Source organism: Amborella trichopoda, chromosome 2 (genome assembly GCF_054954075.1).
Source record: "Amborella trichopoda isolate Santa Cruz 75 chromosome 2, AtrichopodaSantaCruz75HAP2 v2.0, whole genome shotgun sequence".
Lineage (NCBI taxonomy): Eukaryota > Viridiplantae > Streptophyta > Magnoliopsida > Amborellales > Amborellaceae > Amborella > Amborella trichopoda.
The window spans coordinates 61,127,449-61,146,809 of NC_142337.1; the positions used below are offsets into that span (position 1 = coordinate 61,127,449).

The window sequence follows — 19,361 nt, forward strand, 5'->3', positions numbered from 1 at the left end:
TTAGTGTAAAACACAAAATATACATGACTATTTTTTAATTTCAAAAATAAAAATTTCTATCAATTTCCATTTTATTTTTGCATATTACTTTATGGACATTTTGGCTGCATTTCATTAACAAACAAGGTGTGGTTTGCATGAGGTTGCCATGTTAAACAATCAAAGTAAGGTACACCTTTAAATTTTATCATAAGAGGTAAGTTAAAAATTCCTAGGATGGCCTGAAAATCCATTTCCATCTCTAATTATAAAATTTTAAACTCCAAAAATAATTCAAATCAAATAGATCTATAAGCATATCAAAATCTTGAAAATGAATGGTACAAATAATGTATTGCATGATGCACTATTTTAGAACTCAAAATCTTCTTCTTTTTTTTTCATATTTATATATCTCAATGACAAAATGGTCAATTACAAGGTTTTCCAACATCAAAACAACCTTTTTCAATAGATTTTTGAAGTCCACCTTAAATTCTACATTTTAAGGTTGCAACCTTATATAAATTTTTTCCTTACTAGAAAGGACTTCTCCTGACTAACTTATGCGTTCTTCAATACGAAATGGACGAAAAAACAGGACCATCATTATTAATGGTCCCCAAATAGGGGCTTGGGTTCTAAATAAGAGTCTTACAATTAATAGAGGACCTGCTCTTTTAAGTCAATATTAAAGCAAAATCAAATGCTTACAAAATTGAGAGAGAGTCAATCTTGATGCCTAAGACACTGAACAGCAGAATCCAATCCTATTTCCAGAAGACAAACTTCATAGCAAGTGTTCTCATTGTAGACATCCCAGTCAATAACATAAACCTGTTAAGGCGTGCTCTCTCTCTCTCTCTCTCTCTCTCACACACACACAGGCACAAATTGATAGCAATCACCAACTTCATGTACTCACAATCCGTAAAATCAATCATCACATTTACAAATCCAATGGCTGTACAGCGAGCGCTCAAAAGGGCCATTCTCCTTTCTCAAAAGAGCATTCACACAAAGTAACAAAACCTTTTAACTCAAAAACAGGAAGCTTGGTTGTCAATTAACTGGAAGAAATGGCCCCGAATGAGCTGAGCACAGCTAACAGACCCAAGCAACTTGTATATCAGCCTGATGATTCAAGCTCAATGTCAGTGGTGTGGGCTTCAGCTCTCTCTCAAAATCAAGGAGGGGGTGGAGCACCACCTTGAGCACCTGGCGGGTGGGGCAAGATATTCCGACTCCTCATGAAGTTTACAAATTGCGCAGGCAGCTCCTCCAAGAGAGACTGAACAACTGAGATCTGCTGGCCTGGAGCTTTGAAAACCAGGTTGCACAAGAGTGAGCCAGAATATATAGAACATACAAAAGCACATGCACACCAACATATGGGCCTTTTCTATGTTTTGACTATTGCTTTTATCCAAATTCAGGGAGGAACCCTTCTTCTAAAATCATCAGGTGCGAGATATAAACCAATATATAAAGGAAAGCATACAAAGAGTCTATTTACTTTTAGTACAAGAGATCAAAATCAATCTTGTTTGTCAAATTTTAAATTAGACGTTTGTAAGTATGTCATTGACTAACTCAAGTTCAAAAAAAAAATTTCATACTTCGTGACACACCCCAAGCCATCTAAATTTGACAAGTAAGGGCTAAGAATGATTGTGACCTCCTTGTAAAATAGTAAATAGTCTCATAGTAGAGAGAGAGAGAGATAGAGAGAGAATTTACTTCTTGATAAACAACCCTCAAACAATTCAGCCTAAGTGGTGACCTGTTTTGATGAAATTATCCCCAACGATGGGAAAAGAGAAATCTAAATGCCTTTACATTCTCAAAAGAGGTCTGGCAGGTAGGTGGTCAGAGATCCAAAGGTGCAATGATAATTTTTGAATGAGATATGGGAAAATACATCATAAATAATCCATATATGGAGATGTATACATCATAAGGACGTCAATTGACTGATTTGTTGCCCGCTGATAGGCTACCAGTTTGATTCGATCTCATTACTATCGCATCCTGATTAATCCAATTGAACAGCTGATAACTAGGAAGTCTTATAATTTTGCCTACAAGACTTGTGAATAGTGTAATTCCCCTGGGATATCGTGCCACCCCACAATCCATGAGAAATTGATTAATTTTGTGTTAGGACTGGAGCACGGCAGTTTTAGGTGTTTTTTACATTCCCTTTAATATAATGTTCTTATCAGAGAGTTAAAGAAGTGGGATTCAAAAACAACTTACCATGCACTTCTCGGAATGGAACAAACTGTACAATATCACGAGTAGCTATTCTCCCCGTGGTACTCTGTAGTAATTCTCCTTTATCCGCATCTAAGATCTGTTCCAGAAATATCACCATATCACATCCAAATTCTAAAATTTCCCAGTTAAGAATAATTCCACAAATTGGATATAATCATATAATCAAAACAAAGACCTTTGATCTTCTTTAACTAAAGGAACAGTGAGTTGTTTATGGTAAATGGCAAACTACAGTCGCATCGAGCGTTCATTCATGATGATGGATATTTGTGTGGATTTTGTTAATCTCCAATATTCATCATTGGAAATGGACCGTGGATACCCCAAACTGTCCCATATAATATGCATAGGTGGTGTACTGCATACTTTCCAATAAAAATCCCTGTACATCTGATTCTAGGATGACAATGTGCTTTACAAGATCAAAGCAAAACTTGACAGGATGTTATCAACTCTGAAACTGCACTTGAGTCATTAACGGCAGTAGGTATTGATAACACAACATAAACACAAAGTCACATGGTAAACGAGTTAGGAAATGGTGACCCTTAGTTAACACGCAGTGCTTCTAAGCATCACAGATGCTTCACTTGTAACACTCTAGCCAACAGAACAGAAAACTTAATATCTATCCTAAGGATTATCACAAAGCAATCCATATTTTACAATATCATACACCTATTCAACCATGCATGATCAATAAAGGGACAGTAGAGGGCAAAGTGTACCTCCATTTCCTTGAAATCAGTCCCTCCAACTCCAACTATTATAATTGACAAAGGCAAGTCAGATGCCCTCACAATGGCATCCTTAGTCTCTTGGAGATCAGTAATAACCCCATCCTGAAGAAAAACTCACTATTATTTTGTTTAAAAGGAAAAATCTTACATTATTATATCAAGAAAGAAGCCTCAAGGAAATTCACTAATGACATATCAGGCACTTTACCGTAATTATAAGCAGGACAAAGTACTTCCTTTGATTAGAAAACAGTGACTGGTTAGCTCTTTCTGCTGCCTTATTGATCACATGCCCAAATAAAGTTGGTCCAGCAAGGGATACATTATGCAGAGCACTTGTGTAGGCTGTCATGATGCCATGTATCTCTTGAACCTGTAATGAGATTGTGAATGAGATAGAGAGAGAGAGAGAGAGAGAGAGAGAGAGAGAGAGAATACTCCATTGGAAATGAACAATGTTTTCTTTTTCTTTTGGGTGGGGGGTCAAAATATGTTTTTAGTTACAATACGTATGCAGTATAATACTGATGCATCGAATACTTAAGCTTGAAAAATCATAATCTTGCATTCTCATGACTTGATTGAAAGGTCCATTATGTGACAGACAAGAAGCAGCCAACGCTTAGTGAGGATTAATTCTTTGCATTACATACAGGACCAAAAGAAAGCGATAACCAGTATTTTAAAACTCGCCAAGCCCGTTTTGGCACTCAGGCGAGGCTTCTCAGACCAGGCACCTTGCTGGGTCCTAGTGAAAAACCTTGGGAACCAGCTGAGTCTCACTGGTTCCCAGTGTTTCTTTTTTGAATTTGTTAAGACAGCCAAATCTGACTTCGACATGGCTGTGTAGACCCCTCCAAGCAAAGCATTTCTCTTTGAAAGAAAGCATGCTTCAACAGTTCATACACACCATATTCCATCAGAACATATAACTACAGGGGCCTATTGGCAGCCAGTAAACAACCCAGCCATGCCACCTCTCAGGATGGGTCACCAAACTCAAAAAGGAAATGAAAGATATCCAATTAGTTGTTATTGTATTATTTATAGATGTCCCTAAGAGACTATGGACTCATGAAATCTACTCCACAAATACATCAGAAATGCAGCACAGACAGGGAATTCCCATGGAAACAACAAGGTATCCAACACAGCAGCCAGTAGAACCTTGGCTACATGTTTATGCATATCAACAGGAGTACGGGTGCATGCGTGTGTATACATACCTGTGTGTATGACCATGAAATCTAACTACTTTTGGGTAAGAAACATTAATTATTCACTCTCAGCTGCAATTTTTCTCTTTCTCATTTCTTTAATACAAATTTAATATTCTCAAAAAAACGTTAATTATTCACTCTTTCCTAACCATTTGCATCTTTGTTAGATGTCCGCATAAACTGAATAAATACAAATGAATAATAACCTCTAACAAGCTTAAAAAGAATGAAAGAATAAAAGATATAAAGGAAGTGAGGATAGAATACACTGAGCTACCGTTATGGTACATTTGACAGAAGCTTAACAATAACCATGACCATGCCAGCACCCTCAAGGCAATTGAGATGCAAATAGATTGACAGAAGTTCAAATATTCTAAATGAGAAGAAACAGAAGGATATAAAATGATACAATAAATAACAAGCAAATTAAAATCAAGACATGATCATATGTGCACACTCAAATTTACAAGAATGGAGCACGAAAACTGAGTGGAAACTCACCTCGGACTTAACCGTACTACCATTCAAGTTAAAGCAATGAGAAACAGGCCCATCAATTGGCCTCCCTCCAAAACCCCAGGCAGCGAAGCTTTTATCAGAATCATAGAATTGAATGACCTCCCCAATTTCTATTATGGCCTGCAACAAAAAACCAAATAAGAAACACCAGCAACCATGTGGATCAAGCATGTCAAAGATGATTATGTCTAGAAGAAAAGCAAGGAAAAAGGGTCATCAAGAATGAGCATTCTTTTTCAATATCAGCCACAAAAGAGGGATAACCTCACCTGCTGGTAAGCATTCAGTCTACCTGAAGGATCGATGTAATGCAATGAATCAGCGAGCCGAGGATTTCCATTTGAAGCTGATTAACAGAGAAAAGTATGAGAATTAGCTCAGAAACTTAGCTAAACCATGAACATTTAATAATTAGAAAGTAGGGAATACCTGTGAAATCAATAGCAACCAAGAAGCAGAGCTCAAAACCCACAGAAATATAATCCAAGAAACTATAATGCTGCTTCTCAACAAAGTTATCCACAAATAGCTGACTCTTCAAAACCTGAGAAGAAATAATAGGAAGACTCATGACTAAGTAGTGAATATTCAGTAAAATTGATTACACCTCTCATGAGAACATATTCAAAGTTTGTAAAATACCTGCTTATGGGCATCCCCTGCGACAGGCACAGGCACCTCTAAATAAAGATTTATTCCACCATGGTCCTTGTGAAGACTTTCCAGGTCTAACATTGATTTTTGAACTTTTCTGTTAAAGGAATTAATAAATGAGAGCCTAGCTTGTAAGTTCCAAGCATGAAAAAGACAAGAGAGGACATATGAGAAGCATACCCAATAAGTTCATGTCTTCCATTGCTATTGAAGTCATAACATTCAATAATCAACGGGTTCTCCTGCATGAAATTGAATAACCATCATAATAAAGAAAAACATAAGTTCTATGTGGAACTAAATTTTTAAAATGAAGTGTTTCCCAGGCACTTAATTGAAATAATATAATAGAGAAGGAAAGATCCTTACCTTGCATCCAAATTGCTGCATGGTAAGGACTAGGGGCCTCCATGTAGGATTAGAACTGTTCTTTATCACTTCTGTCTTACAAATTGGAATTGGAGTGCCATTCTCCACAATTTTATATATTATCAAGAAAGGGTCCTGCATGAAGAATACTCCAAAGTCAGGTACCCAGCTAGCTTTGAGCACTCTGCCCCAATTCCTGTGATGCAATAATTCCTAGGCAAACACATACACTTTTAGAGAACAGATCCTTCTTTTCGAGATCAGAACAACGTATTTTCATCTCTATAACTGTCTTTGATGCCATGGCTTCTTCGGCATGGAGAGTCAGCATTCCCAGGTTCTTTGCCCCCATTGCATTTCTTCCTTGAAGAGTAAGTGTCAAAGTTCTATCCCTCTTTGTGACTATCTGGAAAATTAGGGAGAATAAATCCAGTCAGAATTTCTGCAGTGCACTTCATTTACATATAGATGCATCCATGTCCATGCACACCCCATGCCTCTAAAGAACTTGCAAGGTCGATGGTACTTTAATATTTCACTCACAAAGAGAGCCTCAAACAAATGGGAATCATAAAAAAAAAAGTTCAAAGGCCATTTCCCAAAAAGAAAAGAAAGAATTGTTATCAGAAATGTCCATATGAAGGACTGCCAATGGCCAGGCCAGCCATGACCCAGGTGCGGCACGGACCAGGCCGAGGGGGCCTGTAGCCCAAGCCTGGCTCCTTACACCATATTTTGTGGCTAGGCCCTAGTTTGGAGGATGGGCCCACCAGGCTGGGCCTCCGGGCTCATTGCTAGCCCTAGCCTATGATTCCTCTTCTTTCTAAGTTCGAATCATATAACATCATCCTTGTTTTCTGCATCCAAAGGTGCTTTATCATCCTTTTATTTTCCAAGTATTAATAGAACATCATCGCTCTTTTTCTGCATCTAATGGTGTCATATTCAATCTCTGAGGGGCCTTGACTGCCTTAAAAACCTGGATACATGCACGTTTACCTACATACATATATATGTAAAAACACATGTCTGCATTTGTATGCACCATCCATTATACACATAATATAGGCATAGATCAGCAATCACAAGAATATTATATACAAAAGAAACATGGGAAAGCATGAATACAAGCATATGAATCTTGCCATGGTTATCTGCCAGCAGATGGAAGCACATACTTGCAGCCATGCATATCAGCTATCAAGGATGCATATGTATCTCTTTTATCTGCCATAAATGATTTGACTGAAGTACATATCAGATATTAAAGACACTTATCGTTGTTAAAACCTATGCCATGGTTGACTTATTACTATAGGTTAATCAATACATCGGTAGATTATAAAAGGTGGAGCAAATACCCTTAAGCCTACTACATAATTCTAGGCTAGCAGATGAGAATGTGCACTGGCCGCCCTATGTAAGTGATGGAATGAAATATCAAATAAAATGTCCAGAAAAGTGCAAATCACGACATTCAGATGCACTTGCATACTTCTGATTGACCATGCTAGCTGGAATTCAAACAAATGTAGAAAATGGTGGGCATGGGCAAGTGAAAGCAGTCAGCTGTGTATTTTTCATTACGTGACATTAACTACATGTGCATGACTCATGGCTCATTTCCACCCCATAAAACAAAATGCGATCACAAGGCGATGTCATACCTCTGCTAAAGTGCAACTAGCTTCACCAAGAAATTGTTGTTCATCCAGATGAATTGTCTACAAGAGTTTTCAACCTTTCATGAGTTTCAATATTCAAACTCAAACTACACAAAACAGGTACAAAAGAAACATACATGAAGATAACCAGATAACATCATTTGCCACTAATTTATCTCAATTGTAGACAGAAAACAATAAATATTTCAGACAGAACAATAAATATGTTTGGATAATTGATGGTAACTCTAAAGGTTATTGTCCAACAGAATGTCATCAAACTTCTTAGTCTATAGCATGATGAGTCTCATAAAGAAACAAATTAATATCATGCAAAACAGATAAAACAAATTATCAAAGCATACCAGTTTTTCAAGACAGCAAGAGATCTGACCCAATAATGGCCCAAATCAGACTCCCATGCCCAAGTCAATCATAGACCAGCGTGCAAATCAAAGGTCCTCAATAGTTTCTGCCAGTACTCGGTAGAAAAAGGGCAAATGTCGGATATTTATCAAGATCATAATAAATGCCTCAACTGGCATACTACCATTTGTGAAACCCAACTGTCACAAACTTGGTCAAATTAGTATGATTTTTCAGAATTCCAACCCCCCCAATGGAGTTTCTTGCCAAAGTTGTGGACCTATCCTGTCGCGCTCGTGTGTGGTGTGTGAGGCTTTGGGACTTGTGACTCTGAAATATTTTATGGATAAAGCAAAACTAAATCACACACACAATCAAGCATCACAAACTTTCATTTTCTGAAGTACTTTAAAAATAAAAAACATAAATAAATAAATAAACCTTTCATTTTGTGAAGTAAAAGAGTACCAAATGCACAAGAACAATTACCTCACACTTTTAAATGGTGGATCGTCCTGGGTCATATTGGGACCCTCTTAGACCTCACGGTTTTCTCTCACTGATGGAAGCACTGCAGTCTCCTAGACTCTTATCGATTGATTACCTTTGGGATGGTTTCTGATTTCTAGAGAAAGGGAGGCAATTTGGTGCCAGACCCCTACTAGCTCCTGAGTTACTTGTTCTCAAGTGGGTAGGGGTACCCTAGCATCCTAGGCTCATGAAGGATTTTGGAGGGTGGATGATTTTGCACTCTATTTGCTTGTTAAGGGTAGTTTGGATATTTTTCTTGACTAGGGTTAGGGCCTGCTTGAGTATAAACAATTATCCTTAGGGGAACCTAGGGTTAGGGTTTAGTTGGGGTTTCAAAGTAGGGTGGACTATTAACTTTTTGGGGGAAAGGTGGGTGGATAATTAGTTTTGGGTCCATCCAAACTCAAAAAGGACAAAATTTGGAGTTCACAATGTATAAAATTCCACTCTAGTCCCTTACAAGAGGTTCCCCATCACCTGCCTATGGTATGGTCTTATTTCTTTATTTTTGGCGCTAAAACGGGCGACTGGTCCCCAAACAATTGTAGATTGGGCTTCTACTGTCATTTTGCAACAAATTTCGTCCGAAAATTCCAAGAATCAAGGAAGTTCCATGCATGTGTTCTTGAATCCAAAATTCAGTAAAACCCATTTTCCATACACTTATTTTTTCATTTTCCGGTGGGTTTCTGCCAGTTTCTTGACGATCCACGACCAGGGAAATGTTGAGCCTACATCCTATGAACATTTTGGCTTATCGCTTGAAAACTCCCCTTATCAGATGAGGTATGAGCCTTTTATTGCATCTAAAGTGCAAAATCATCCATGTCTTCACTTTTTGACACAAATTCGCTTGAAATTGACCTTCAATCCATGCCTTGTAATTTTCAGGACACCATAGAAAGCATGTCGAGCTCCATTTCTAATGCCACAAACCCCATTACTGGCTCAAGAGAGATCGTCTGAAAACTGGTGAAAGGTTCATGAGATTTGCAAAACATAAGAAATGGCCGAATTCTCTCCAGACTTTTACCCACCTCTGGCAAGAGATACCCCTTGATATGGACTTCAATGGAAAAGCTTACGAGGCCTAGAATGACATATCCGAACCCCTGGTCGACCAACCTTAGGGTGTGAAAGAAGTCGAGGCTCGAAAAATTGCTAAAAATTATTGTTTATGCAGCCTTATACCCCTAATTTTGGTGTATTACCAGAATTAACTTTTCTACATTATGCTTTACTAGTGGACCCAAATGACCTCGAAAGGGCATGGAAATTTGGAGTTGGAGTTTTCAGGATCTCTAACGTCATCTGTGATGATCATGAACCTATCGGAGGCTGATTTCCGGGGGCTCTTTTGTAATTTTGGCCTCTTTATCATGGTCCACAGCACGGTAATAGTACTCCATACATTGTTTAGACTTTTGACTATATCTTCTCTGTTCGGCATCTTTTTGAGCCCAAAATCAGGGGGGGGTATCCTTGCGGTAGTGGGGGCTATCTTGAAGTTCAATTTAAGGCTGATTTGCATCCGCATTCGCCATCTTTAATCACGGCCCTTTATTATGCACTCCATAGCGGATCAGGGGCATAATTGACTCCGAGACCCGTAGATGTTATTTGGGAGACCCTCCATCATGCAAAATGAAGCTCTTCAAAGGAATACATCTATCGGGGGGCCCTTTCATGATTCTCCATGTAGCCGCCCTTTGGTTTCAGATGGGCCTTCCAGTGTGCGTAGACCGCGTGCAGAAAAAAGTGTGTTGGGTGAAACACATAAACCTTGTGTCATTGTCATATGCTTTTGTTTTTGCTATATTTCTCATACTCATTTTTTGTCGTATTTGCATGTTATGCATCAAGCAGACTATGTAAATATCATGGGTGGGATCCAGATATTTTGGGGTTCCTTGTTCCACAAGCGAGGGGTTTCCGAGAACCCTGTAGCGTGGTTTTGAGCCTTCATTACCCCTCTATAATTCAAAGCTGGTACATGTAAACAAGAGTCATGAGCTTAGAAATAATATAAAAAGGAGACCAGAGTCCTAAACAGCATACATTACCAATTATTTTGCTTGTTAGAAAGTAGAACCACCATATAAAAAAAGGCCGACCATTTTTTGCAGCTAGGTCCGGTTGATTTCTAGAGAGCTGTTCAAATCCAAGACCTCTCTCAATGCAAACCAGGTCTCCAACCATTAAACTAAAGGCTGAATTGATCTAAGTACCTAACAATAATTGTAGCATCCAAGTAATTGTTTATGATTCTAAAATATTTTGGCACATCGAAACTTGAATCCACCATAAGCATAGAAATAGACATAGATACTTCAAATAAAAACAGAAATTCATCTTGCAGATAATCCCAGTCTAAAATTTAAAAAGAAACTGAACATATAGATTATAGGCTACCTTAACAGGCACATTATGAAACTTGGTGTCAACATCATAAACTTTGAACCTGTAATGAAAGATATACCAGCAGCCTGTAAGGATGAAGCTCAGAGGAAAGAATTAAGGATATAAATAGAAGTATCAAACTTGATAATGATTTCAAACATATCAAAACAACATTTTTCACATTTAATGGGCATATACATAAAAAGAAATGAATTTTGTGAACCTTCAGAAGCTTACACCAATGGCTGAACCATCTCAAACTGATAAATGATACAAAGCTTTGTAATCCAGACAGGATTCAATGTATTCAATAAAACTTCTGTACGTCCAACCTCTTCAAAAGTACCATCTTTTCTCTTTGAAAATATTACAGCCATGGGATCACTCTTCAAACAAAAGATATTATTCAAGTAAGTAAAAGAAACTGCAGGAGAATAATGCATTCAAGCATGGGCAATAAACAAATATAGATATTTCATGTTCACAATTTATGATGATAAACAGTGAGAATCCAATTCACAGATAACTAAAATATCAGAAATAACAAAACAAGTAACCAAATAATATATCACAGGAATGCAACAAAAAAACTCTCACCCAGAACAAGTTATGCAAAAGCCTAGATGGAATACAAATCAAAGAACTCCATTAAAACCACAAGACAATCTCATATAAGAAGCGCAGCAGGAGACAATGAATAAAAAAAAGGTGCATTTTGTGGAGTTCAAATAAGATTTGTTGAGTCCGAGTATAGCAGTCAACTTATAGAAATGCTTGAATTTAGATCATATATAAATCCACCGTATATAAGCTTCCAGTATAATTTGCAAAAGCTATATGACACTATTGGAACTATAGATTCTATGCAACTTTTGTGGAAGCAGCCACCATGATGATACGAGAATTCTAGCCAATAAACAGTCAGTAAAATAATTGCTACGTGGCCCATGGCTCATCACCTTAATCATACTCATCATCTTGCACACCCTTCTGCAACACCTATCATTCTCAGAAGTATGGCATACTACTTCCAAGGACTAGAACGCTGAAAAAGGGATGCCTGTGCCACGTACACCTTGGTCAACAAATATGATAGACAGCACAACTCAAAGAAAAGTACTTGTAAACAAGTTTTTCCATTCTTTTTACTGATAAAGAAGGATACAAGTCAAAGTGGGCCCGACTATATTTATTGAAACCTGTAGCTAACATGCAACCAATGGACCTCCTCAAATATAAACTTCTTCTATATTTAGAATTGTTACCAACTTGGCCCGCTCAAATGTGTCCAGTATATGAATTGTATTAGAAGTAACCAAGTATGATCAATAAGACAGTCAAAATGACGAGGATAGCTGCAGTTGTGCTTCAGCCACAAACCATCTGCAGTGCAACCCTTGGAATCATAAACAAACTAAAAAGGTGATACAAAATAGATACACATCCCTATCTAAAACTACCACACAATATACCTCCACTTAACCAGGTACCCGGCCAAAGCATCAAAGAGAACCAGGAACTCCCCTATCAACGCAACTGGACTACAAATAACAACGACAATCAAAGGATAAAACAACATGGAATAGTTCGTTTGCTCTCTCAGCAGCGGTTTTTTGGCCTCTTCAGAGACCATGAAGGAAATAAACCGCTCTCTTGATTGGGATTTATTGGTCATACTGACTGTACAACAGCTGAGGCCATCGCCTACTCAAGGGCATCAAGGGAGATTCTGAGAAGAATGTCATCTCTTGGGCGTCAAGAGGCTAAACCTGACCTTGGTGACTACAACAGGCCTTTGACCACATTTTCATTTATGCAGGGGATCTTTGATGACATTTTCAATTTATGCAGACCTATTCACACCTCCTTTCGATATACGTGACACGAAGCCAACAAGAAGCTGATACCCTTCTAAGAATGGAACTAACGCAGGATACAGTCAAGGACTATTTTGGCATCTTTTTGAGGTGCAGTCCCTGGATCTTTTTGCTTTTCTATCACTGTAAAGGGTTCATTTTTGGTTGTATAGAGAGTATTAAAATACATCATTTTCTGCAATGTGTAGAATGCCCAACTTGTGGAACTTTCATGTAACTTCACTCCGCTTTCCCAAAATGTGGGACACCATCCTTCATTCATGTAACTTCATACTTCTTTATAAATATGATCGTCAATGCTTATTCAGAAAAAAGGACATGGGAGAGATGGCAGGAGGAAGGCTGCATCAAATGGAAATTGAATAAAAGAATAAACATTCAAGTGGGTTATAAATGTTGCAGAATGTAGAAAAACTCAAAAGAGATACTACATACAACAGAAAAGTATGCGAATAGGTCAAAGGAGAATGCAGTTAGCTCTTGAGTGGTTTTCTCCAGCCAAATCAAGAAGACAATACAAGAACATGCCTAAGAAATGGTTCAGATCTTTATAGATCAGAACTTTACGAAATGATCAAGCTGTTCCAAAAAATTCAGACCTTTATGTGGATTCCTAAATTCCAAAGATTAAAGGAAAGTTTATATAAGGTTGAGGCCCCTAAACAATCAAATTAAGACACACCTCAAAAATTTGCTAGAAGATGTTGTTTCGATGCCCAAAAATTCTCAAATCGATCATCTCAACCTCAAGATGTATGGACATAAGAAAAAATGGATTACAAGTCTTGGAAATAGCGTATCTTGTGATGCATATTTTTGACCGTCAATATTCACGATTTTCAAGTGTTCATAGATCTGCTCAATCTAACACTATTTTTTAAGAGTTAAATCTTAAGGCCTTCATAAAGATTTTTAGTACTGAAACAACATCTTTCGACGCTATTTGAAGGTGCACCTTACTTTCATTGTTTAGGGCCTCAGCCTTATACACACCACACCCAAGATTAAAATGCCTGCCAGTGAACCAGATGAGGATTGTGATTCCCAAAAGTGCACATTTTCATCAATTGTCAAGGGGTTCCACTTCCCCTCAATAAATGTTCCCAATAGCTTTTTGAATTTACATTGCCATAAAATAGCAGCTTTAATGAAATCTCTTTTCCCACATGGACAGTGAGAGGATCCAAAACTAAGAAATCTCACTCCAGAAGTATATAGAAACAGACTCCATCTCTCAAACTTGGGGCAAAAGAAATTTCTTGCCCTTTCTCCTTACCCTCTTTCTCCCTCCTATCTCGCTCTTTTTATGTTAACCCAATCTATCATTGTCTAAAAAAAGAGAGACAATAAAAATAAAATAAAAGAGAGGAAAAAAAGGGCTCATGTTTCATCCAGTGACATGATTGGGGAAATTACATTCTAATCATTGATGCAGGAAAGGATATTCCTGAACCCATAAATGCTATGTACCTCATAATGTATTATGCATAAAGCAGTTAACACAATTGGGTGTTTATAATCTAAGGGAGGAGTGTCATGCAAAAACGTGATGAACCTGCCTAGTTGTTTTAAATTTTCACATTTTCACTACTAAATTGAATTTTAAAATTTTAAACAAATAATAAAAGTTCAAAAAGATATTTCAAAAATCCATAATTGAAATCCTTGGCTGAAGCATCATTATTAAAGAATGGAAAGTATGGACTCCATATTTCATTGCATCCATCCGTTGCTTACTTGTTACCAAAAGGATACAAACCAAGGGAATGATTTGAAACCGGGGCATAATTCTCTTAGGCTTGACTTAACATCCTTTCCCTTGCACTAGCCTCCATGGACGTCATGCCTTAAGTTTATATACTTAAGAGCGTCCATTTGCACCTACATATGCCCCGAAGAACTAGGAAACATTTGAAGGGATCCTAACACTTTTGAACTGATGACCATAACTTGCCCAGGGAGACGATAGTTGATACTAACCTTTTAAGTGCAATGTTACATCGAGCTGGTGGTTGCCAGACATTTCTATAGCCTTGTGGTCAAACAATTTGATTGGTTCCTCTCGAAGATGAAAGATCCACTATTTGTCCAATGTAAGAACTCAAACATCCAAGATTTTCAGGCCAACAAATTAAATTTCTGAAGGCCATTGGAGAATTCAAGCATTGAAAGATAACCCATAGAAAGAAGAGAGGAAAAAAAACAAAGAGCACAACATGGGCCCATCTGTTGTCAATAATGATCAAATGGCCCTAATCCAATAGAGAAAAGAAACATTGGGGGAAAATAAATGGTTGAAAGCCTTTAGTAAATGACAAATATAGATAAGTCTTGATAGTACAAGCATCAAAAAGAGAGCTGACGCCAGACCACAAACTCCAAATTATTCTTGCAACAATTCTAGGAAATTGTCTCCATATCCTGGGGTAGTATTTAAAATGCTTTTCAATGGTCTCAAACCTCTATGTGACTAAGACTAACCAGGTTCTACACATGCACCATGCCCAGTCCACCTATAAATTGGTTGTGTGATTACCACACACTTACCCCCAAGCTTTCGTTATTTCTGAGTAACTGGGATATTTGCGGCCTTGCTCTAAATCATTGTCATTTGGTATGGCTATTTTGAGGTGTCATATAAATCAATGGCTACTTCACTCCATAGTTGTTGGAAACAGGAGCAATTAGGAATCAGAAGCGGGGAAGAGGCAAAAAGCTTCATATAATCGGAAGCGCCATCAGTATTATTACGCATATATCAGGAATCAAGATTCCCACCATTTGGGAATTGCACTCCCAACCACTTGAAAAAGCGCAAGAAGTTATTAAGGAACAAGTTCCATAGCGCCAAAGGCTCAAGGTTATAGAGTATCCTAGCCAAGGTTATTATTGGAGTCAATGTATTGAGTACACTTAGCAAGGGTTCCCCTTGTATTAATATCAACATCCCCAAGTGCCCTAAGTAAGGGTTCCCCTGGTATTGGAATCAACATATTGAGTGCCCTTAATCACAGTTCCCAATAAATATTAGAATTAAGGTCGAGTGCTCTTAGCTAGAGTTCCCTATGTACTAGAGTTGAGGTTTAATGGAATTTCCAAATTGAATATAGAAAGTAAAATTATTTGATTTATTAATAATGAACTTAAAAAAAAAACAAGACATTTATTTTGGATGCCTGGAATATAGGAATGACGTTAAGTAGAGTTTCTAGACACCCATTTGGATGTTAGATAGAGTTTCTAGACGCCCATCTTGATGTTCTATAGCGTTTCTTGACACCCATCCTCGTCGAATAAAGATAAATGAGGACCATGTGGATTTAATGGTGTGGAATTTGGATTCCAAATAACTCAGATTGATATTCCTAAAAACTGGAAGATACCATGTTCATCGAGTCACCATTTGTTGTAACTGTGAATCCAGGTTTTGATGTTGTGATGGATTCCAAATAAATGAAATCGAGATTCTTAGAAGGTGGAAGCGAGATCCATAAATTGAAAGAACCCGATTCTATGATGATTAAGACTCATTGATCGAAGCACCAAAGCAAGATTCCGAAGAGGAATCACTACCTGAGGTGGAAGACTCTAGTAACTATGGTTTCATTCACAAATCAGCATAAGAAACAAATCCAGTAGAACAACTCATATTTCGATATTTGTTTCCTCCTTTAACTAGCAAGTGCAACAACTTTTGGCAAAATGATCTATATGCCAAAAATCAACCTGCTGAGGGAAATCAAGAAGAGCTAATAATCATTAAAAATTTAGTTTTGATGTAAACAATATGGGCGCTATACCCATAGTCTAATGGTTTTGAAGTTCTAATGTCTTGCAACTAGACGACATGCCCAAATCCCATGCTAAATAAAAATCTAAATTGGCATTCAGATGAACCACTCTCAAGCAATGAATACAAAAAATCCATAAACCAGAAGTGGAAAACAAGCAAGCATCCATTCTGGGACATAATTGTGTTCAATGAAAAAAATCCAACAAAACTTTCACTGTTCTTTCTCGTTAATTGATATAATGGGACTTTCAATGATGCAGGTTGATGTGTACACATACGAGGAGTGTGGGTTCGGGATTTTCCAGGTAACTATAGCCCCAATTCTGGTTTTTGTTTTACTTTATATATATATATATATATATATATAAACAGTCTGAATTGGTCTTAGAAGGGAGAGGACCTTAAACTTTCCCTTAAAGTGTCCCAAGCTCGGATAAAGGAGATGGTTTGTGTTAGGTAGGCAGCCAACATAAAATTTTGTCAAACTTATCATGAATCCTGAACTGGACCAGGATTTGTGTAGCTAACCCCAATTAGTTGGGAAAAGGATCTGATGATGATGATTATGACGAATTAATTTTCAGCATACAAAATTTCAGCAAATTTGAGGAATCCATACCTTTGAAAAAACATCCAGATCAAGCAAATTTGAGGCAGACAGTGATATCTGTGTTACAAATGTTCATCAATAAATGACTAATTAGATAGTGTTCATCCAAATAAGAAGATCGAAAGGTACACATACAAGTTATATCACTGTGTTCATATTACAATGTTATATTGGTAATTGGTGAAATGGCACAGCACATGAAGTAACTTGTACACTTTTTGTGCTCCAATCTATAACTTAAAGAGTGTCATATTTAGAAATATGACAAAAGATCTCTAAACCAAAGACATGAAAATTGAACATATCATGACATGGTATGGCGAACAACTGAAGCCTAATTGACTGAGAATAGTATCGATCCAAGAAACAGACAAATTAGAAAAGAGGCAGATAGAAATGTTTTAAAAATATATAACAGCGCATCTCATAGAAAAACTAACAGGTAAAGCCGACAATAGTCACAAAATTTATGAAAATATAAGAAGACATTGATGCTAAAGGTGTAATTATTACCTGTGGGATAAATTTGAATAAGTAGTTTTCATGAAGATAGGTCAGGGCAAGAAACACAGGTTGGAGAGAGGGAGAGAGGGAGAGAGAGATAGAGATAGAGAGAGAGAGAGATGGGAAACAAGTATCGCCACTCAATATTTTAAAAGCAGAATAAATGGGAACAGAAACAATTATATCTGATTTGGACAAATAGAGAGAGGAAAGGGAAACATAAAAGGCACAAAGATAGATCAAGCAGAGATAGAGGGAGGAAAACCAGACAAATTCACATACAGATAAATAATAAATATGCAGTTGAGAGGGAGAGAAAGGGCATGCAAGACCATGAAGAAACTCAAATTGTAGGATTTAAGGTCTCCAAGCCAATGTAAGAGAAGGAGACAGATAAAAGTAAGATAGAGATGGACAATAGATGACAAAAGGAATCAAAAGAATACACAAATAATAATTCAACTAAAGACACATTACCCCTCCAATTGACTGTCAAAGAGAGGGTGGATTGTCTATGCAAATTAAAGAGTGAAAGAGAGAGAGAGAGAGAGAGAGAGAGAGAGAGAGAGGAGAGATCAAACAACAAAGTCATAGTTGATCAGAAAAATCATGCATGGAGAGAGACGACATAAAGCACGAACGCATGGATAATCAATCAGAAAACGAGGTTTAGAGAGAGAGAGGAGATAAAAACCAAGGCGTTCAATGTTTCATGGTTCATAGATTTAGTCATAGATAGAAAGAGAAGAACATCAGTGCATGCAAAACCAGTCAACGTAATACGTTTAGAGAGAGAAAGATACCTCCAATTGAGAGTAGAGGCCATAGTGACCTTTATTTCTCAAGAAGAGATCGACTGTGTCGTTGGCTTCAGCATTAGGTTCAGAGGTTTTATCAGCAGTTCCCACGGCTTGCTGGCCCCCCCTTGTGTCTGAGAAACACCCTCCCATAGCTCTGAAACACCATGAGGAAACGCAAACCCCCACAAAAACCGAAAAAAAAAAAAAGTATATTCATTAGCAAAAAACCATATGAAGAATCAGTTTCTGAACAATTTTGTACGAAATTAACGCCCCGTAAATTTAATGGAAGGTTTGAATTTTGAATAAATGCCCATTATATCAAGGCAGATGAAGCGGCTAATAGCAAATGTAAGAACCTGGTTTCTCTGGATCAATGGCGGTCTCTGGAGTTGAAAAGAGAATAAAATTAGGGTTAGGGGAAAGAAGAGACAGAATGAGCATCTCACTGGTGCCTGAGTTTGAGAGAAGAGGGTCTCCTTTGTGGTAGACCGCTATAATGGGTGTGCTTATTTTTAGTGGGATGGCTTCATTTGGAACGCAAAGAGCAGGTGGGAAATTTTAAGATGGAGAAAATCGAAATGCCAAATTGGTTTGTATAAGGCTGACGCCATAAACAATCAAATTAAGGCGCACTTTTTAAACAGTTTCGGACGATGTTCGGTACCCAAAATCTTTATAATAACTTAAAATTTTATTTTTATCTCTAATTACAAATTTCAACCTTAAAAAAGGTCCCGGTTTCTATACAGCCGCATATGTAGGAATATGGGCTTATTAATAAATATATTTTTGAGATGGATTGTTTGGCTTAATTTTTAAAGACATGTAATCTCTACTATGCTGATCATGAATATGAAAATAAATAAATTTTAAAAACTATAAATAATAATTATAATAAAAAAACATTTGAACCATTAGTTTGTATTGTTTTTAGATCGATCACCTACTTGCATTGATCTTTAAGACGGATGCTTTATACGTTTTGGAACCCATATATAGTCAGAGCGATCCAGTCTACATGAAACAAAATTTCTTTAAAAAATTGTGTG

The 19,361-nt window shown here is 37.3% G+C and overlaps 1 protein-coding gene across 6 annotated transcripts; it reads right to left on the reverse strand.

The window, feature by feature from the left end:
- Positions 1 to 714: 714 nt before the first annotated feature.
- On the reverse strand, positions 715 to 18,797 carry LOC18445177 (protein BONZAI 1). 6 transcript variants are annotated; one of them, XM_011629086.3, is made up of 17 exons: positions 18,669 to 18,797; positions 18,313 to 18,463; positions 17,015 to 17,062; positions 10,963 to 11,111; positions 10,738 to 10,786; positions 7,432 to 7,488; positions 5,994 to 6,170; positions 5,765 to 5,899; positions 5,576 to 5,637; positions 5,384 to 5,492; positions 5,171 to 5,285; positions 5,011 to 5,087; positions 4,724 to 4,861; positions 3,208 to 3,372; positions 2,988 to 3,101; positions 2,239 to 2,335; positions 715 to 1,293 (listed from the first exon to the last, which is right to left on the reverse strand). In XM_011629086.3, the coding sequence occupies exons 2-17, from the start codon at positions 18,457 to 18,459 to the stop codon at positions 1,166 to 1,168; spliced, it is 1,767 nt and encodes a 588-aa protein (XP_011627388.1). In that variant the 5' UTR covers positions 18,460 to 18,463; positions 18,669 to 18,797; the 3' UTR covers positions 715 to 1,165. The 6 variants fall into 6 exon arrangements, with proteins under 6 accessions (XP_011627388.1, XP_011627387.1, XP_088715256.1 ...); XM_011629085.3 differs by having other exon boundaries at positions 715 to 1,299; XM_088859130.1 differs by having other exon boundaries at positions 10,949 to 11,111.
- Between the last annotated feature and the right edge of the window lie 564 nt (positions 18,798 to 19,361).

Bases quoted from the DNA above. Each gene is read 5' to 3' on its own strand.
- LOC18445177 (XM_011629085.3), bottom strand. From the start codon at position 18,459: ATGGGAGGGTGTTTCTCAGACACAAGGGGGGGCCAGCAAGCCGTGGGA. The intron at 6,171-7,431 runs GTATGACATCGC...CTAATTTTCCAG, and splicing joins CTAGTTGCACTTTAGCAGAG to ATAGTCACAAAGAGGGATAG. The intron at 3,102-3,207 runs GTAAAGTGCCTG...GTTTTTCTTCAG, and splicing joins TTGTCCTGCTTATAATTACG to GATGGGGTTATTACTGATCT.